Here is a 22,172-nt window from a genome sequence, read left to right on the forward strand (position 1 = left end):
TTAGACAAAACTCCATCCAGAAAGAAACAGAATACTTCATTGGTGGCTGGAGGTACTACATGCTTGAAGCTAATCAGCATGTTACTATTTATTTTTATTTACTTCTGTTGACATGGTTAATTCCACTAAGCCCATGTCTTACTTTCTGAGAACATCAGTTGGTACTCATGCTGACTAGGAGTAATTTGGCCATCTTGCTATACAGAAAGTACAGCTGTGCACAAATTACCAAAAGTATAAACATTTGTGCATGTTCACTTCATCAGTAGTGTTAACTCTAGGGACTTTTGTTGCAGAAGGCTCAATGTCTGGACTAACTTCCAGAGCTTTTCACCCTTCCCCCTCAGTCAGTAGAATGCCCTCTCACATGAACATAAAGACACACGTGGTATGTAGGACACCTGCCCACTCCACCATTTGTTTTTTTTCTGCCTCTGAAGAAGAAAGTGTCTGGTTGAAGCAAGACCAGTGACTTGTCTGATGGCAAATACCCCTAAGGATGACTGTTGGCTTGTATGGTGGAAGGGTCAATTTTTCCACAACAACTGATGTCCCAAGGGGGAAGAACTCTTTTTTGGATAGCATTAGGTGCAGCATCCCTTTAATGATGACAGTAAGGAGTAAAGTGGGGGGATCCAAGGTAGGCAGTGTGTACATCTGTAGTTTCAGTCTATCAATGAAGCACAAGATAAGCCTAATTTGTTGTAAAGGTCTTTTGGTTACCAAAAGATCACAGACATGGTCACCTGGTTTTGGTCAAAGGCCTGTTTATGGCATCAAATGGAGAATCTATTCCATTTTGCAAAATATGATTTCCTTACATTTGCCTTCCCAGCCTCACTCATGCATGTCCTTAGTAAACGAGCATCTAAAACAGTAAGCACTACAGAAGAGCAACTATAAGCACCACGATCCAGTAGTTATTCAGTCAGCAGTCAACTTTAATCCACAAAAACAAATGAACATAAACGTGCAACTAAAATCACCGCATAGTCTTTTCGTTAAAGACTTCATCAGATGCAAGTAATTAAACTAATCATGACTAGTCCTTTTATACAACAAATCATTTACCCTGTTGTGTCTTTTGGCTTTTCCCGGTTAGGGGTCGCCACAGCGGAACTCCGGTCCACTAATGATTGGCAGTAGATTTTTACGTGCAGAGTTGCCGGCCCTGACGCACAACCTTCAACGAAGGTACTCCCATTCACGCACGTCTCCACACAGAAGACGCTCTAGCTGAGAATTGAACAGGACAACGTCTTACTGTGAGGCGACAACGCCACCGCACCACCACCGCAGTTCATAACAAATCATTTACCCTAACAAAAATAATTAACTTCAGTTAATCAATTGTTACTTCCCCTAACAACTACCAAAATCTAAAATGTATTTACAAAACAATAAATAATCAAATTTCCCATTCATTAACTCACTCATAAAATAGTGGAACAGGTAGTGCAATGTCATTATTAATATTATAAGTATGTTTATAAATAAACAGTGTAAAAACCTTTTTTAAAATACATGTTTCAGTATATTTCTACTATATTAAATGGTGTAAAAGTTCCCTCTACTGGCCAAACTGCATAATAGTGCCAAACTTTTCTTAAACTAAATAAAAGACTAAAATGCCTGTGTTAGCTACACTATTAAGTTAAGTGTTGATGGAAATTAAAATAATATAAAACGGCCACTAATAAAGTTCCTTGGAATGTGTTCTTTCTAATTTAAATACCCAAAAAATATATATACAAATTTCTGAGCGTTAGTGAATCATAATTTCACTGCTCTCATTTTTAACAGGGGGGCTACAGATATATCATCATTTTACCCAGGAAATATATTTGCCTGTTGAGTAATCTGCCACCATAATTCTTTTTTGGGGAACATTACTATTTTTTTATTAAATTCACCTATAATGATTTTGAACAGAAATTTATTTTTTAGAAGGTTTATTTAAAGAAAGAGGGCATCCTACATTTTTAATTCATGAGATCAGGAAAAAAGTTATTGATGGGAGAAAAAAAAGATTCAAGCCCATCCTAGGGGTGACACTTCAAGGGAGGGAAGCGATGGTATAAGATTAAATAAGTAGAAAGATAATTTTAGTAAAGCTTTAATAACGGACTATAATGGACAAACAAATGTTAAGAAAATTATACAAAATAGGAATTGGATAAATTTATAGGTTTAACAGACCTATCAGATAGTCCTAGGGAACCTGTTAAAGTTATACATAAAAAAGCACATCATTTAAAAAAAATGATTAGAACAAGACTCCAACAGCAAGAAAGATAAAACAAATTCAAAGAAGAAAGGGACTATCAAGTTTGGAGCTTCTTCTCAGAGTACATTTATTTTAAATAAAGAGAAGGTATATTTAAGTAGTAGGAACAGATGGATTCAAGGTACAAATTATTTTAATTGTCATTTCTTAGGCTTGGTTTACCTTGCGATATATGTGGTGAATGTGAAGTTGTTTATGTTGGGAAAAAGTACAGTTTTGTACCTACCATAAATGTAGATGTCCGATAGATATGCAACTGCAGTCATAACATATGGGGTTGTCCTGCCTCAGGCAGCCCTCGGTCGGCCGGATTCCAAAGTCTGGGTCCGACGTCGGCTGATTTCGCATTGCTCTCTGACGTCAGAGTGGCTGGAGTATATAAGCACCAGCCGACGCCATCTTCTTCAGTGTTTCTTGCCCCAGATGCCAGGTGCCCTCCAAGGAAGGCTGTAATCAAATTGGAAGACAATAATAGGTTTCCAGACAATAAATAAGCAATAAACAGATACACCATAACAGATATCCCCAGCTAAGGATAACAGGGAGAGGAGTGGACCCAAGGCATAGAGGGGAAGGAGGGAGGGAAAACCCGACTCCAGTTGCATATCTATCGGACATCTACATTTATGGTAGGTACAAAACTGTACTATGTCCTTCAAGAATGCAAATGCAGCCATAACATATGGGTTGAATACCATAGCTTAGCTGGGGGAGGTGGTATGCTCTAAGAAAAGGATGGTGTAGCTATCAATCCCTGCAGGACTGCCGAAGCAAAGCCTGCTCTGGATCTGGAATATAAAGGGAGGTTGTAGTGTTTGGAAAATGTATGCACGGAGCTCCATGTAGCAGCTTCTAGAATGTCTTTTGTAGGCACCCCTCTTAAAAATGCTGTAGAGGTGGCTGTAGCTCTGGTGGAGTGTGGTCTGACATTGGCTGGCACACTCTTTCCATGGAAGGAATAACAGAATCTGATGCAATGTCCAATCCATTTTGAAACTGTCTGTTTGGAAATTGCTTTTCCTTGTACTCCAGGGGCGTAAGCTACAAAAAAAGTTGATCAGACTTCCTACTGGTCTTGGTTCTGTCTAGGTAGTAGCGAAGTTGTCTGTGTATATCCAAGGTATGTAGCAGTCTTTCCCCTTTGTTCTCAGGATTGGGAAAGAAAGTAGGCAGGTGAATTGCTTGATTTAAAGAAACCCTAGATACCACTTTTGGCAGAAAGGTAGGGTTGGTTTGTAAGGAGACCCTGTCTCTGTGAAAAATTATGAACGGTGGTATTGCCATTAAGGCCTGTAATTCCGAAACCCTTCTTGCTGAGGTAATGGCCAGCAGGAAAGCTGTCTTCCAGGAAAGAAATTGTAAATCCACAGAAGCTGCTGGCTCGAAGGGAGGTAGAGTCAATTTTTCTAGGACAAAATTGAGGTCCCAAGCTGGTACTGGTGCCTTTCTTGGGGGCTTTATATTCTTGATTCCTCTAAGAAATTGCCTTAACAAAGGATGTGAAAACACAGGTGGATCAGTGTTGTATCTAGCTGAGATAGCTGAAGCATGTATTTTATGGAAGAGTATGAGAGTCCGTTATGTAGCATATCTGCCAAGTATTCCAGAATGAGTGGAATGCTCAAAAGTGATGCATCATGACCCTTGTTGGTATTCCAAATGCTGAATCTCTTCCATTTGGCTGAGTAAGCCTTTCTGGTGGATGGTCTGCGGGCTTCTGTTAGTATCCGCTGAACTTCCTTGGAGAGAGGTAAATTGAGGTTATTTATGGGATTTCCCAAGCTGTTAGCTGTAGCGTCTGGATGTTGGGATGAACTGTCCTGAAGTTGTGTTGAGTCAAAAGTTGGGGCCATTGTGGAAGGGCCCACGTTTTGTTGTGACATATGCTCCGTAGTAGTGGGTACCAGTGTTGTCTTGGCCAGTCTGTAGCTATTAGGATCCCCTTCGGCTGCTCTGCTTTGATCTTTAATAACACTGTGGTCATCAGTGGCAGAGGTGGAAATGCATAAATTATTAGGGAGCTCCAGTTGAATGAGAGGGCATCTATTTTCCATGCTTGTGGATGATATGTCCTTGAGCAGAACTTTTGTAAGTGATGATTGAGGTGGGAGGCAAATAGGTCTATGTCCGGCCTGCCCCATGTCGAGGTGAGTCGTACAAAGATGTCTGGATGTAGCCTCCATTCATGGGGGTCTAGGAAATTCCTGCTTAGACTGTCCACCAGAACATTGTCTTTGCCTGGAACAAACTGGGATTGTAACTGTATGTTTAGACCCAGTGATTTTTCCCAAAGATTCATTGTCAGTCTGCAAAGGGGGTAAGAATGAGTGCCCCCCTGCTTGTTTATGTACCACATCACAGTGGTGTTGTCTGTCCGTATTAGTAGGTGGCCTTGTTGAAGTTGTTGTCCAAAGGCCTCGATGGCATGCATTACTGCTAGCATTTCATTTTGGTTGATATGCATATGTGTTTCCTTTGGAGACCATTGCCCTTGAATACATCTGCCCTCCATGTACGCCCCCCATCCAAGGTCTGAGGCGTCTGTGGTCATGGTCTGTGTTATCTGAGGTTTTTTGAACGACATACCTGTGTTTGACTGGCTTACTGTGGCCCACCATAGAAATTCCTTTTGAAGACATGGAATGAGTGGAATAGTTGCTTCTAGGTTGTTGCTGTGTTGAGACCATAAGCTTTTTAAGTACCATTGAAGCTTTCTCATGTGTAGTCTTGCTAGTGGAACCAGGAGAATGCAGGGTGCCATGTAACCCAGGGCCTGTAGGAAACTCCTTGCAGTCATCTGGGTGAGCTTTGCTAAACTTTTGAAGTAATGAGTTAACTTCTTCTGCGTGTCTTCTGTCAGGTAAGCCATTTGAGAGGCTGTGTCTAGTTTGGCTCCTAAGAAGGTTATTTGCTGGGATGGCTGAAATCTTGACTTTTGAAAGTTGACTGTGTATCCCAGAGCCTGTAGCAAGTGTATGACATAATTCAAGTTTTTTGTCAAGGTTAGTTTGTTGTCCGCTTGTATGAGGCAATCGTCCAGGTACGGGTAGATTTGAATCCCCTGGAGCCTGCAATGAGCAATTACTGATGCCAGGCATTTCGTGAATACTCTGGGTGCAGTAGATAAGCCAAATGGCAATGCTGAGAATTGATAATGCTCTGGCCCTGCAAGAAATCTGAGGTATCTTCTGCAGCTGTGTCTGATAGGGACATGCAGGTATGCCTCCTTGAGGTCCAGAGTAATCAGCCAAGACCCCTTGCCCAGCATGGGAAGGAGTTGCTGTAGAGTCAGCATTTTGAACTTTGGTACTATGAGAAAAGTGTTTAAAGCGGACAAGTCCAGTATTGGTCTCCACTGAGTTTCTTTTCTTGGAACAAGGAACAGTCTTGAATAAAACCCCTGACCTTGTTCTTGTTGTGGAACTTTTTCTATTGCTTTGATCTGAGCAAGCAGAGAAATTTGCTTGATAGCCTCTGCCCTCTGATTTTGTGGAAGGTTTGGCATGCCTTGTTTTCTTGGCAAGGTATGAAAATGGAACCTGTAACCGTGGTCTATAATGCCCAAAATCCATTTGTCTTTTGTCAGTTTGTGCCAATTTTTTGAAAACAAAGATAACTTTCCACCCAAAGGAGCTTCTGTTTGCTCCTTGGTCAGCGGAACTAGAAGAAAGTCATTGAGATTGTCCCTGCGGGGCAGGAGAAACCCCTGTGTCACTTCTTTGGTTTGCTGGTTGCCATTGTCATCCCCTGTAGGATCCTCTGTATTGCCCTCTTCCTCAGGCATGCCTGTTTTTGCCCCTTTGAAATCTTTCAGGATTAGGAAAGGACCAGTTTTTAGAAGGCCAGTTCCTGCTGAATCTGGGCGGCTGAACCTGGAGGAAATCCTTGACTGTCTGAACTGACTTGGCTTTTTCCTCAATGGACTTTAACACATCTTTAGCATTAGCACCAAAAAGCTTGTTCTTTTCCAAGGGTGCGTCAAGAAGTTTTGCCTTAACATGATCTGGTAAAGGTTGTTCTTTTAACCATGCATGTCTACGAATGACCGCCCCTGTCATAGCTGCCCTACATGAAGCCTCCAATGCATCATATCCACACTGTAGAAAGTGATTGCTAACCTGCTGAGAGTTATGCACAGCCTCCTGTAAATACTTCCTATCTAAAGGTTCAGGAGAGGCCAATCTTTTCTGTAAATCATCGAACAGGAAATCCTGATATTGAAACATGTGAAAGAGACAATTGAGAGCTCTCATAGATAAAGTAGTGGAGGTGTAAACCTTCTTCCCCCATCTCTCTAAGGACCTTGCTTCCCTGTCGGAAGGCAAAGGGTTTTTGGAGGTGGTAGCTGAAACCCCTTTAGGCACCTGGGAAATTGTTTCTAAATCAACAGCATGGGCCCTAAAGAAATGAGAATGGGTTTCTGGGACCCTATAGTATCTGTCAGGCTTGACAGGAGCAGGAGGAAGAGTATCAGGGGTAACACTGGAGTCAGAGTATAAATCATCCAAAACATCAAGCACAGGAGGTATAGCTAAGGGTCTGTGTTGGGGCTTTTTAAGGAAGGTTCGAAGGCGCTTTCTGGAATCTGAATACTCCTGGCCTTGCCACTTAAAATGCTCCCTCATGGAATGCAGAACTTCCCCAAAAGAAATATCCTCAGGAGGAGAGGCCGAGGGGATGGAGTCCTCTGCATCTGAGTCCTCATAGGTCTGGAAGGGCTCTTCCTGGCTTTCGGAGTGAACAGATTCCTCAGAATCTTCATCTGAAGGAAGAGGGTCAGAGGGTTCAACCCTGGGCCTCTTATCAGGAGGAGGCTGGGATCCTCTCTCAGGATGGGCCTGGGAACCTCTGATCAGGGAAATTAAATTTGCGGCCATAGACATGATTTGAGTTTCAGGAGTAGGCTGAGGTAAGGTTTTAGCAGTAAGATGCTTGGTCTTGCTGGCTGCCTTAGCACGTGTGTAGGCCTTGATAGACATGGACATGGGAGGCCTAGCCGCTCCACGTGCAGGAGTGACCTTATCAACAGCAATGGTCTCGGGCATTTCCTCGGTTTCAGTTTTCGGAGGAAAAAAAATAACTGGCGTCGGAGTGGCCTCCGGTATTGGAGGTATCGGTAATGCGGTGTCTTCGGTTCGGAGCGGTGGAATAACCGCCTCAGAGGGAACCGGGGCACTCGCGGTTAGTTTTGGCGTGGTGTCGGTGGAAGACGCGGGCCGAGGATGTCGGTCCCGGTCTTTTCGTTTCTTAGGAGTCTGCGTTGTCGGTTGTTCCGACGGCATTGTATAATCAAATTTTTCACTGAAAAAGTCTTCAGTGAACTCCGCCCGGCGCCTGAGTGCGCTTATTGAAGCGAGCACAGGCGGCACAGGCTGAGACGTCATTGTCTGGGCCAAGGCAAGGGAGGCAGTAAGAGTGGAAATCCTTATGAGGTATTTGTTTACCACAAGACAAACAATTATTTACTTTTTCAGTAATTTCTGACATCGGCTGAGGCAAGAAAAGGTCCCCAACGGGGTACTTAGCTTTTTTGATGACTTCGGTTTCGAAGAATACAGCAGCTGACCGACCGGCACTTGCGAACTGCTTCTGCTTCGGGCACCGCGCAGCAAGAAAGATTGAAGAAGATGGCGTCGGCTGATGCTTATATAATCCAGCCGCTCTGACGTCGGAGAGCAATGCGACATCAGCCGACGTCGGACCCAGACTTTGGAATCTGGCCGACCGAGGGCTGCCTGAGGCAGGACAACCCCATATGTTATGACTGCAGTTGCATTCTTGAAGGACATCAGAATGTTTGTTTGTGTCTTTCGGCTTTTCCCGGTTACAGGTCGCCACAGCGGAACTCCGGTCCGCTAATGATTGGCAGTAGATTTTTACGTGCTGGCTTGCCGGGCCTAACGCATAACCTTCAACGAAGGAACGCCCATTCACGCATGTCGCCACACAGAAGACACACTAACTGAGAATCGAACGGGCAACTTCTAACTGTGAGGCGACAATGCTACTGCAGCACCACCCACCACAGTATGTAAGTTTAAAAAAAGAATCTACGATCATCATCATTATGATATACAAACAAAAAAAGAAAATAATGCTTTAAACATTCTAAGGAATGTGAGAAGGCTCGGTTTTCATTTTTTTGCACTCGAGGAAGTGAAGAATGACATAAGAGGGGGGCTATGGGAGGAAAGAATACAGTACAAAGAATTATTGTGGCAGATTACTCTATAGGCAAATATATTTCCTGGGCTAAATAAGACTATATCTATTGCCCCCTGTTAAAAATGAGAGCAGCGAAATTATGATTCACTAACGCACAGAAATTTATATATATATATATATATATATATATATATATATATATATATATATTTCGGGGGGGTATTTAAATTAGAAATAAACATCCCTAGGAACTTTATTAGTGGTTGTTTGTATATTATTTTAATTTCCATCTTAACTTTCACTATTTTAACACTTATTAATAGTTTAGCTAACAGGAATTTTAGTGTTTTTAGTGTAAGAAAAGTTTGGGACTATTCTATAGTTTGGCCACTAGAGGGAGCTTTTACACCATTGACTATAGTAGGAATATACTGAAACATGCATTTTAAAAAAGGTTTTTACACTATTTACTTATAAACATACTTACATTATTGCTAGTGACATTACACTACCTGTTCCACTATTTTATGAATTAATTAATGAATGGAAAATGTGATTATTGTTTTGTAAATACATATTAGGCTCTGATAGTTGTTTGGGGAAGTAATTGATCAAAGTTAATTATTTTTACTAGGGTAAAATGATTTATTGTATAAAAGGACTAGTCATGATTGGTTTAATTACTTGCATCTGATGAAGTCTTTGTTTAATGAAAAGACAAAAATGCAGTGATTTTAGTTAAGCGTTTATGTTAATTTGTTTGTTAATGTGGATTAAAGTTGAGTGTTGGCTGAGTAACTATCAGATCGTGGTGCTCGCAGTTACTCTTCTGCAGTGCTTACTCTTTTTTTGAATTTGCAAGTTTTCCTTAACCACTGTCCCTACTTTTTGGGGTTTTTTTTGGTTTTATGTATCTAAAGAAGATAAGTATTATTAAATCATTAACTCTGCCAGACTACAGATGACTTTTCTCCCATCTCTTCAAGAAATTGTCACAGACCCTCTATATTTTGGGGGAAGAAGAATGGATGGACAGAAGGTTTTGGATTTGGGAAACAGGGGAAAGTTGAAGTTCTGTTGAGTCACAGCAACTCCATTGAGGTGCCTCAGCCTTGTGGACCCCCAGTCAGCTTGACAATTTTCTCTGTAACTGGCTTTTCCTCTCCTTTGCCTGCTTCTTTTTATTCTGTCTCCAGTCACAGTGGAAGGACCAACTTTCAGTGAAGTAATTCTTGTCCTACATAATGGGGGTGGTCCCACCAGTTGTTTTGTCCCTTTTCCTCCATTTTTTTAAAACTTTCACCCAGGAATCAAAACAGCACCTCTTTGTCTAATGAGGCATTACAGAGCTGTGCCTTCACATGCTCTGTCACGTCTGTGTCCTTAGCCAAGCATGTCTCCACAAGGCAAACTGCAAAGCTACCATCCTACTCGAAAGCCTTCACTACATCACAGCTTCATTTAATAGAATGCTTTCCTGCCTAAGAGGAGAAGGTTAAAAGATTCAGCATTTTATCAGAGCTTCATCTTTTACCTCCATCTTTCCCTTTAGTTGAGACAGGACAGTCCCTTGTAAATTGAACAAATGAGTCTGGTACTTTACAGTTCTGAAGGTTAGTATGGCACAGGCGCAAACTTTCATCCTAACTAGTCATGTACTCTTTCTCTGTCACTGGGGAAGGGGACCTCTGTTTTGAGTCCTAGAGAGTTCCTTCCTGTTCAAGGATGCACAGCAAGATCATCAGTTGTGTACTTGTACAGATATGTGCAGGAGTCCATTCCCTAAAAAAATCCTCAGTCATCCTTTCAGCAGGAGGGTTGAGAAGGCAACTCCATGGATACACTAGTTGAATGTATCATTCAAGAACTCAGTAAATGGATGAATATCCCAAGGGTTTAGGCTCTGGTGATCTTACAATTTCTCAGTATTTTTCTGGCTAATACAGTAATCCTTAGCTTCTGAAATGAACTAGTCCCTCATTCTACTGAGGGTTGTCCACATGAGAAATCCTCTAGTGGGGAGCAGAAGACAAGGTGTCTTCAGTATCAGAATTGTAAGAGGGGGGAAGACATCTGGTCTGCAAAAGCCAGTTTGGCTGCCGCTAAGTTTGAGGAATCAGATTTTTTAATTGGGCATGTTCTCTCTCTTTTTTCGCTTCACTGCCCAACAACACTCATGGTTGATATGAAAGAGGGTCTAGTTTTTTTTTTAAAGAAAAGCAAGAAATTCTGAGCCAGTCCAACCAGATTCAGAGAAGCTGCCCAGGAAGATGGTAGGAATGAGGCCGGCCCAGCTCAAACTGAGGCAAGACGGAGGATATCTGACTTTTCAACATTTTCAACCTGCTCTTTTGGGTGGTGGCTAATTTGAGGTCTTCAGCTGGAGGCAGGCAGTGAACATTTCTATACAGGAGCTGCAGACATCCTCACTGTTAAAATCCAAGGGTATAAGGAAAAGGACATAAAAACTGCATACCTAAGGAGAGGTGTCTCAATCAAAAGGAAATGGATTTTCTTTGGCTCAGAAGGATGTGCCACAGGCTACAGCCCAAGTATATGCCTGGAACAGGGGATGCAAAATACCTCACTAGACCAAATACTTTAAATCTCGGGGGGGCTTATAATTCAGTGGTTATGTACTGGTCTCCTTGTGTTCCTTCTTGTCAGAGCAGTCCATTTTTTTGAGAGAGAATGACCATGGATGATCCGGCAGACACAATGTTGGCACCAGGCAAAGTCTAGCCTTTTCAGATTTAAGCAGTCTTTGAATTTTTCATTTGGTTTGATGGTCTTCTGAATTAGCTCCATACAATGTAGATAATGGGGAGATTATACTCCATTTTCAAACAAAATAAACACAGATTATAATGTCTTAGTGAAAGATTTGTTAAAATAAATAGACAAACACATTAGATGCTGACATCTAACATGACTTCAGTTAGCAACCTACAACAAACGGTAACAATAAGAAGCATCCTAAAGCCACTAAGCAGCAAACACACAAAGCAACAGCAAAAATAGCTAGCTTCCCAATGGGTACTTAACCTTAACCTGTAAGCCTGGCAGAAGAAACAGACTAACGATGCTTGAAACTACCTAATATGAGATGACTCCTGACATCCAGGGAAAGGGTGTCCACCTGGCTGAGAAGGGAAGACAGAAAAGCACTGAAAGACAGGCTGGATTATTGGGCTTTCTACCGCAACATATTCCCTAATATCTTTTCTAGTACACGCCATGAGACCTGATGTACCACTACTCAGAAATCAGGCAGATGGGATGTCTGTTTAACAAGACTGCAGCACTCAGTTATGCTGATCTACAGACTGTATCAGCAATGGGCCACAAATCCAAGCACCTTATATTTCTGATTTTTTTCAAGCATGAAAGGTAAACGTGTTATGTGTTCAGCCAATATAACGATAATGTCTTGCAGTTCGAAAAAAGGATTAAGGCTATGAGCTATTAACAAGTAGTTTCCTTTAGGTCGGGATTCGACGCTGTAAGCCTGCATTCACCTGCTGTGTGAATCTGAGCAAGTCACTTAACCAGACAAAGATCTGGAAGCAAATGGGAAACTGGACTAGGCTCAATCGTGTCCTGGACCACATGCTTTGTGACTAACCAATGAACCTGTGCCAATGCTGTGGTACAAAGGGATAAAGCCCTACGTCACAGGTGACCAGAGTTTGATTAGTAGCTCACGCATCTGAGTCACTGCTAACAGAGGATGGGTGTGCCTTGAAGTTGACCTCTAGTGGAGGCTAGGGACACAAAGGAGAAAGCTGTCTTTACGGCAACAGGGACAATGACAGAGACACTGTGGAAGTGGGAACAATATGCCAAGCACACCTTACTGCATGTCCATTCCTAGACATTACAGTTGTATATAACAGTGTAGGAATTTAGGGCATAAAAACTCTCCTCAGCCACAGTATAATGTTGCCTTCATAGCTTTGATACGACTGAATGAGGGGAAGCTCCCAAGAGTAGGTGCAGGAGGTGGGGTTAAAAGGGGATGTAGTCAATCTATTGACAGCTATTTTGTTCGACTGCTGACAGTTTGAAAAAATTCTGATGAAACACCTTTTGGCAGATGTGTTTTCCCTTTTCTCCAGTGTTGTGTGACACTAGGAGCAGCCATATATAATTATGTAGGGTGTAAAGGGTCAGGATCTTTGATCTGTTGACAGCTGAAGAAAGTCTATTGGTAAATTGGCACAAACCCATTAAAACTACTTTTGAAAACAATACATGCACACAAAGGGAACTCCAGTTAAAGGAGGACTGATGGACTGTGTGAGGAGGAATGGTTATAGTAATATAATTTTAAGACTGTTTTCAATATCTCAGCTGATTTGGTACTTAAGGCAGCAGACAGATTTCGGACATTAATATAAAAACTTCATGCACTCCAATATTCATATCAAGTGTAAAAAAAATTAAGAACTAGCATCCTTTGGCTTATTACCTGTAATGATCAAGGATTTATCACTACAGGGTAAAACAACTCATGGGGAAGGGACCATCCAACTAGTTTACAAACAGTGGAAGAAAAGGCTCTATAAGCAAACATGCAACCAATATAAGCAATGCTAAAAAATAATCTGAGGTGAAGAAAAATGTTTCATATGTAGGTATCTACTAAGCTATTATTCCTACTACAAGACCTGTTCCTAAAGATATAATGCTACAGATTATTTTGTGCAAACTGCAAAACTTTGGCTTAGTTCAGCAGAGATGCTGAACAATGAATAAATATGACTTGTGAAAGCCAAAGCAGAAGATTTTACTAGTTATGAAGGACACACTGACTTATCAGTGACTGCAGTAACAATCTAAGCATGGGGTGGCTGAGCTAATAAAATGTATTTTAAGGAGGGATTCTTGACTAGACTCTCAGCCCCTGGTACAGGGAAAAATATATAAAAATAGCTACAGACAGCAAGACCATCTAGCTTAGTATGTAATTCCCTGCTACTAAAAAAACATAAAATATGGCCACTCCTAATCTCCCAAAACCTAAATACAAGGGACAAACTCCTAAAACTTAAAGTATAGCATATAGCCATGTCACCTAGGTCACAAATTAGTTTATGTATCAGCACTGACAGCATAACATTTAGTACAATGAAGAAATGTTCAAGATGAAAAACATGTTATCTGGCAGGCAGCTATCATTTATGACTTGCCTTAAGAAACCATACAGAAGAGAAATCAGACTTACCACATTCATAATAAATCACAAATTAATTCTTGCAAAACTGCCAGTGTATAAACTCAAAATTGGAAAAACTACAAACATGTAACTACTGCTATGGAAAACACTCAGCCTACACTGCATCACCATTTGGTGTATTTTTGCAATCATTTTTTTTTTTACACAGCAATCAAAAAGTGAGAGCAATGCTAAAAGGAAGGCTACAAATGTCTAACAGGGAGAGGAAAAAGCTGAACTGCAAACAATCTTTTAATGCTTTGGTAAATCTTGAAAATAAGAAAAAAAGTATTTTCCTAGCTGATGGGCTATAAACATTAAACTAAGACATGAAGCTTAGAAGATGCATACTTTTAAAACTGCAATTGTAAATGCTTCTTACAGAATACACCTAGACATTAGGGGGTCTACTATGCTTCCCATCTTCTGCAGAACTCAGCGTATCTGATGTATTAGATGTGAATCACTGCCAATGTCTTCTCCATAGCCCCTCCAGGATTTTCCTGCAGTCATTTCCTGACTTCTGCTGTGCAGTAGGAAAGTTTACATATGCTGACATCAATTAAACTCATTTACTCCTTAATAAATTGCCTTGTAGTCCACTTTGGAGGCTGCTTTACTGTATCAACCAGATGGTATCTGAAATATATGTACAGTTTCTGCAATGCCCAACATTGGAGAAACAAAAAATACATTTTTTGAACAAAAACAAATTACATTTATAAAACACATACCTCTTTATCTTCTTCCTCATCTTGCTCTTCTAGGAAGCGTATCGCACTCACTCTGTTCATTGCTTTTTCATTCCATGTTTCATCTGACATATCATTGACCAAGCTCTCAAATGCTCCGCAGCGGGGTAAGTTATCTACAGGAAACAATCATTACAGTAGTATCTGTTTACAGCAATAAATGATACTTGCCTCTAATGCCAACTATTAACATGCTGCTGACATCTACACAAGAACAAATTCGGCTGTCAACTCTTTTCTGAGACAACATAAAATGCTACACTAGGCAGAAAGGCTACATGAGTGACTATGTATTTCACTCAGGATACACTTTTTTTAAGCTTTGCAATACAGTCCTTTTTTTTAAGAAGCATCAAGGTGATTAATGTCTGAATTTAAACATGTATGGTTTAAAGTGTTAAACGTGTAACAACTTTAACAATATAGTCCTACAAATTATCAAATGTTAAACATCTGTAACAATATATGCAAATCCCTGCTGCCAGTCTTATAACTCCAACCCAATAGCATTTAATTAACTAATTAAAAGCATAGAACTCTGGATAAAAAAGTGAGTGAATGACCTCCATGTGTCCCGACAACAAAAAAACAGACAATACTCATAGTTTCAAACACCATAATTGCGTTAGCTTGCATTCCAAGTGTGTTCTCTCTCTCTGGTCAGTTTCTTTAAATTTTCCAAGAAACTTCATCACTGGAATCAAAGGGAAATTATTCACAGCTGCTGAAGATCGAGTATTAAGGATAAGTAACAGAGGACACCTGAATTAACCTATACCTTATGCACAACCATCAAGTTATGTGTTGCCATCATCATGTCTATCTTCCTACTATGGGGAGTATCTGGGCAGCTTCAGCCAGTCAGGGCTTTCAGATTTATCATCCGAGTAACTCTCCTTACTGTGAGATATGGACCCTGAGAAAAAGGAAAAATGGAAGAGACATAGGATCTACTTATTTTCCAGCTAACTGAGTCATGAAGATTGTCTGCAGAGAACAATGTTGAATTATGTAACAGTGAAGTTGCACAATCTGATTTTATATAGTTACACAAGTTGTCCAGGGTTCTGACAGTATAGTATGTTCAGAATCCACTCATAGTGGCCTTGAGATGATTTGCTGAAAAATCAGCCAGGACACTCACCTCCACAGCCCGCTAACTGCTGAGAGATGAATCATCCTTAAGTACAAATAAAGCTACCAAATCTCTTAAAGCCTTTTTTGCACAAGAAAATGGGACATGCTCCTCTCTGCCTGCTGCTATAATGCAACATTAAGTTCTTCTGAGCAACCAGTTAGTAATTAACATGCAGTCAGAGGTGATGAAGTACTTTAAAATGATATTTTGCATACCATAATATAAAAAAGTAGTTTCTATTCCAACAAACCAATGTTTGTCTACATTTAAGCAGATGTGCTGCTGTCTTGCACTTTTAATAATAAAACAGCTACAATCAGAGGTGTAAAGTCTGTTGAGCACAACTATGCCCAATAACCCTCAAATTCTTACACACTCCTCTCACAATATTTTTCAGTCTATTGTAGGACTTTGATGGGAAATACTGGTTTCCTCAGTGCAACCTTATAGAAAAAAGAAAATAATAAAAGACAATGACTGGCAGTTGGCTTGGAGGATTAAAGCACTGTTAGCAACCTGTCTTCTGGAGTCAACTGGTGCAAAGGCTTGATTTCCTCAGCTTCCATTGCCTAAATGTGCGACTCTGAGCAAGTCCCTTAACCAGACACTGCTCCCGGTCTGAGTCTGAAAAAAGTCCGTGGAGATCAGTGCTCTACCCCAGAAAACAAACACAAATAATAAATGATATAAAAATTAATAAAAATAAAATTGCCTGTTGTGCAAGTTGGTACAGTAAATTCTTTCAACAGCTCTCAGGCGGACATGAAACAGCTGCTGCTTTACTTATCAGATGACCAATCACTCAAGATATGGAGACAATACCAGTGTATGCTGCTACTGCTGCAGATTTTGTTCTAGAAATATGCATTCCAATTTTAAATTAGCTTTCTAAATTACCAGTAATTGGATATTTATTATATCACATGATTGTATATGCATCTTCCCACACCAAAGGAGACACCTTCTGCAGATCCTGTTGAGAAATATACCAAATGCAATGACCCAGAGAGATGTCTTGGGGTGATGACATTTTAATTCCTTAGCTTGTTTGTTCAATTGTTAAAAGGTGAAACACCAGTTTTTCTACAACTAAATTCTGCTGCACTTGTACTGTGTAACAACCTTTAAAAAATAAAGATTAAGGAGGAAGCACTATTTGATTTGGGAGGGGGTGTTTTGCAGAAAGCAATAAAACAGCACTAAAATGTATTCAGAACTCCAGTGGTTGGTGCTTCCTGAGATTAAAGCAAGCATAAACCACTGAAGTCACTGCTTTTTGAGACTCTAAAGGAAAGAACAGACCACTTTGTGCGTTCAGAAATAAATATTTAGCTCTGACGTTTCAAGTTTCTTTTCTTATTTCTTTGAATTGCTAAAGCCTAGAAGTAGACCTTTTCTCTCCCTGTGATCACACATTTGATTGCATGTGGTCTACACCCCTATGTAAAGGATTCCATTTTGGTCACAAGTGTTTGACTTTGGCAAACAAACCACTAATTATAAGTTTATTGTTCCTGCCTCATAAAAGCAATTAGAAGGATCTTTCTGCACAGGAATTTATTTAAGAGAGCTGAAAATTTTGGTGGCTATAACTGTATACGCAGCTGTCTGTTTTGAAAGAGAGGTAACTGCAGACACTGCAGATGTGTGTTTTCTTGCAGTGTTCATTCATTTTAATAAACACAGCTATGAGAATTTTTACAATTTTGTTAAATAGGCTAACCCAGTTACTTTGAAACAAGAAAATCTTTGAGAAAGTTCCTTGCACTAAATGACTACCTGTTCATAGTTTGAACACAGGATATTTTTAGTATAAACACTAAACGAAAGAAGTATTCTTTGTATTTATCTGATTCAGCTATCTGAATGATAATCCTTAACCTAGCATCTTAAACATGCCAGCCATTTTTTCTGCTAGGACTATCCGATAATATCTTACCTTACTCCTAAATTGTTAATAATTACTGTACAGATGTCTTGTTCTGCTCATTGTTATTGAATTTTATTAATAATATCCACAATTTCTAATGTAAATACTCTTTCACAAATTCTACTTAACTCTATACACAAATATTACCATAACAACTTTTGCTTTTTTACATGCATTTGTAAACTTTTACTGCTGGGGCTTTTCTCCCTGGGCCTCCACTGAAAATGGATTCCTGACCAAGTCAGACTTTCCCGGTCACCGAATGTTAATAAATAAATAATCCAAATGCAACACTATACAGATAAAAATTCAAAACTTTTACAGTGTCTAACATTTTAAGAATTGAAGTGCAAACCTAAACTGAATAAAGCTTCCTGACTCAGGTATACACTAGGCTAATGACCACCAAGGCCATTATAAGCCTAGCCGTGAAGTCCAACCTAATTGTGTCCATATGTATCATGGGTGTTTATTAAGGAAATAAGTTAGGAAGGTGTGTTTGTCTGTCTGTGTGTTAGCTTGGGCATTACTGTCTGCAAGAGACATGGGGGCCAGACCCTGGGTGAACTGCTGCTTTCACATCTATTGGTCTGGGTTGCTCTTAAAGTAAGGGATGGACCCTGCTTCACATGGATGAGGAGCCTGTCCCAAAGCACAGAGATCCTCTGAGACCCATATCTGTATCATCAACATCTGTTATTTAGGTCACAAGCAAAATTTAAATCCTTAGCTATAGTGGTTCTGGATGCTGTTTTGCAGATGTGCAAAAAGTCCATCAGAGCTGGATCCAAGTGCCAGGCATAGATTTGTCTCTCGCTAACCTGCAGAAGACAGAGTACAGAGACAGGGCTTTAAGATGATCTGGACAGGACAATGTGCTTATAAAGATAGGTTTGATAAGGGCCAAAGAAAGTGGTACTATGACTTTCTTGGACTTGGATGCCATAACCTAACTTGTACGTTGAGGGACACAGAATGATTTTCTAACTACCTTGGCCATTTCTTGGTACTGAGTTTTAATCTATGACTTTGGCATCAGTCATTTTCTGTTAGACTTTTTGTAAAATGTTTGTGTCATAAGGGAAATCTCTCAATATGCAGTCATCTGCAAACTTGGTAAGCCAAAGGGCCTTAAGTTTAGCCTTTACCTCTGAGGAGTAGATTCCAAATAGAATCGGTCCCAGCACAGAGCCCTGAGGTACCCCGCTGGTGACAGTTTTCTGACTTCCTGGGTCCTTGTTTGTGATCTAGATAACAATCCAACAAGTTATGTAGGGGATTATGTCCAGTTCAGTGAGTCTGTCAACTATACCAGAGTAGGATACTGTACTGAATGCCTTAGCCAGGTCCAGGTAGGTGACATACACTGTTTTCCCCTCATCCGTTGCATTGGTAACCCTCTCGAAGTCTACCACGTTTAGTAGGTATGATCTTCCCCTGTCAAATCCAGACTGGGTTGGGTCCAGTGTCTGAAGGTCACCTATGTCTTTGCTGATCATTTACACGGTAATTAATTCCATAGCTTTGTATACTAGAGTAGTCAGAGTAATAGGTCTGTAGTCTCTGGAGTTGGCTAATGGTCCACCCTTGTGAAGTGGGTTAACCACTGCAGTCCTCCATTCTCATGGTACAAAGCCTATTTTGAGGCAGTAGTTGAAAAGAGACTCAAGTGGTCCTGACAGGTCATGTTTCAAGCTATTTAGGATGCATATTGCGTTACTGTCAGGGCTCCACTGAGACTATTTTTCACCTTAGTGAGTGCCACCAGGACCTGCTCCCTATTAATAGTGTGGGGGGTGTTATGTTAGTAGGTATGTCACGAAGGAAGGCATTTGGGGGGTGAAGTCTGAGCTGAAATAGTCAGCCAGCAAAATTTCTAAGCCAATCTGCTCAGGGAAGGTGACACTACTGACAATGAGTCTGGCACACTGATGAGTGGTCCCTTTGAGGTTTCAGACAAAGCTGTAGAAGACCATGTGGCTGCCCTTGATGTTGTAATTGGCATTGTTGGACTTGATTAGTCATCTTAGTTTCATATTTAGTTTAATTAATGGATGGCGCAGTGGTGCAGAGGTAGCGTTGTCGCCTCACGGTAAGAGGTTCTCCGATTCGATTCTCGGCTGGGGTGTCTCTTCTGTGTGGAGTCTGCATGTCCTCCCTGCATTCGTGAGGGTTTCCTCCAGGTGCTCCGGTTTTCCCCCATGTTACAAAGACATCCCAGGAACACCAAACGAAGATCACCATGATGTAAAAAATGTTAAGATTTTATTTAAGAATAACAAGCGCTTTCGCATACAGACTGTAAGCTTCTTCAGGTTATGTTACAAAGACATGCATCTGGATAGCTAGAATGGTGTCAGGACTGGATGATTTTCTAAGTGAGTGTGCTAAGTTAAAAAACATGCTGACCGGAAGGGGCTACTCTGGCAATTTTGTTCAGGACATTGCCAATGAGGTGATAAGAAAAAGGGAAATGGGGACATTTTTTTGCTTATTGTCCAATGAGAATGGCTCTACTGGAGCAACCCAGACTGGGAGACAGGAATGTTTCTCAAGAGCTTTTATTCTCCCTTTTAGTGTTGACTTTTATGACATCAGGAACATTATATGTACATTACGAGATATGTTCACTATCGACAACGAAGTACACTCCGTAGTGGAAAACAAGCCCACTATTGTTTACAAGAGGGAAGTTAGTCTAAAGGGGCTATTAGAAAGAGATTCTAGTGCACTACTTGGTGGTTGCCACAAATGCGGGAGGATGTAATCAGTGTCCAGCCATGTTTCAAGGTGAGGCCATTCGAATCTCTGGTAATGGAATGGTAAAACCTAGGAAGAAATACTCCTGTTACTCTAAGGGGGTGGTGTATGTGTATGTCGCAGTGTGTGATCTATGCGACAGTTGCTATATTGGTAAGACCAAAAGGGCACTGAGGCAAAGGTTGTACCAACACCTGTATGACATCAGGAATAAAAACATAAAAAGTGCTTTATATAAGCACATTTGTGCGTGCTCCACACATACTTTTAAGTTTGGGGTCATAGAACACACTGACCTTGGAGCAAGAGGGGGACCGATGGACGAATGGCTAGAATTCAAGGAATTGACATGGCAGATTAAAACTAATGCCTGCCAAGTACCTGGTCTTAATACCAGAATTTCCTTGAGTTCTGTTTTAAAATTAAAATCCATGTATTTTTATAGGTTTATCAGTTGCATTATTTTCATGTTTGTAAGAAGATAAAGTTTTAACAATTTTTATGAATCTTGTATAATGTTTGTTTTAGAGGAAATGATGTAATTATATTGACCAATGGTTAGGTGGGGTGGTGTATATATGTTTGTCATGATCATGTGACTATTCTGATGAAGTCTGAAACTTGACGAAAAGCGCTTAAATAAACTTGGATTTTTGCTTGTGGCCTGTTCTGCACGCTTCTTTCATCTATTTTCTGCTTTTGAGTGGTTTGACTTTGTTTATTTCCTGGTTTGTTGAGTATGGATGATCGGGAGCAGTCAGGAGTGGCTTCCAGCACAAAGTTTTCGGCTGTACTGCCGTCTGTAACTCTTTTGGCAGCAACAGTGGCTGAACTTATTCAGAAAGTTGACGGGCTTATTTCAAATGGGTCGGAGCCTGTTTGTGGAGATGCAGAGTCTATTTCCCAGGCCTCGCAGAGGTCTTTCATCACCCCAACCCAGAGAGTGGGCAGTCAGGGTAATGGAGTTCAGGGAGGAGTGGCTTTCAACCAGGAGGTTCATGGCGAGGTAAGCGTTCATTTGGGAAGCTTGCCAAGCAATGGGAATGATATAACATTGGATTTTTCGGTTGAACAATGACTTAGACATGATACAGAATGGAACTACGATGCTGGACTTGGACAACATACTAATGGTACTGTAGATGAACAAATTCATTCTTATAAAGAACTTTTGTTTAAATATAAAAAAACACAGTTGGAAAATAGTTATTTAAATGAATGTGTGAAACATGAGCAGGTCCCTAAGGGATTCGGTATGTGGAGATATCCAACTGGACTGGTCAAAGATTCACAGTTACATGATTTTATCAAACAGGCAAGGGTGTGAGTTGGTGCAATTGCTCACTGTTGATAAAAATAGAAAAATGGCTCATTTATTGACTGAAATTAACCAACTTGATACTAGCATAAATATTACCTTTTATTTGAGCACAGAAAGCATGATTTTTATAAAGTGTTTAATGTGATTGACAAAGATTTAGGTGATATTAGAACACGAAAAGAAACTAGTTAGAGACAAATGTGATTATGATGCTGATACGGCCTACTCAGAAGAGCTGTAATCAGTGTCCAGCCATGTTTCAAGGGGAGGCCATTCGAATCACTGGTTATGGAATGGTAAAACCTAGGAAGAAATACTCCTGTTACTCTAAGGTGTGGTGTAGTGTCGCAGTGTGTGATCTATGCAACAGTTTCTATATTGGTAACTCCAAAAGGGCACTGAGGCAAAGGGTGTACCAACACCTGTATGACATCAGGAATAAAAACAAACAGTGCTTTGTATAAGCACATTTGTGCATGCCCCGCATACACTTTTAAGTTTGGGGCCATAGACCACATTGACCTTGGAGCAAGAGGGGGACCAATGGATAAATGGCTAGAATTCAAGGAACTGACATGGCGGATTAAAACTAATGCCTGCC

General features: G+C 40.6%; 1 protein-coding gene across 1 annotated transcript in view; it reads right to left on the reverse strand.

Annotated features, from left to right (window-relative positions):
- The window catches only part of LRRC1 (leucine rich repeat containing 1), a 990,271-nt gene that overhangs the window by 204,323 nt on the left and 763,776 nt on the right, over window positions 1-22,172 (reverse strand). Inside the window, exon 12 of the mRNA XM_044063772.1 lies at window positions 14,405-14,538. Within this exon, the coding sequence (XP_043919707.1) occupies window positions 14,405-14,538 (134 nt within the window). The remainder of the gene's footprint in view (window positions 1-14,404; window positions 14,539-22,172) is intronic.

The sequence above is a fragment of the Protopterus annectens genome, chromosome 2.part2 (genome assembly GCF_019279795.1).
Source record: "Protopterus annectens isolate FY-2018-M chromosome 2.part2, PAN1.0, whole genome shotgun sequence".
Lineage (NCBI taxonomy): Eukaryota > Metazoa > Chordata > Ceratodontiformes > Protopteridae > Protopterus > Protopterus annectens.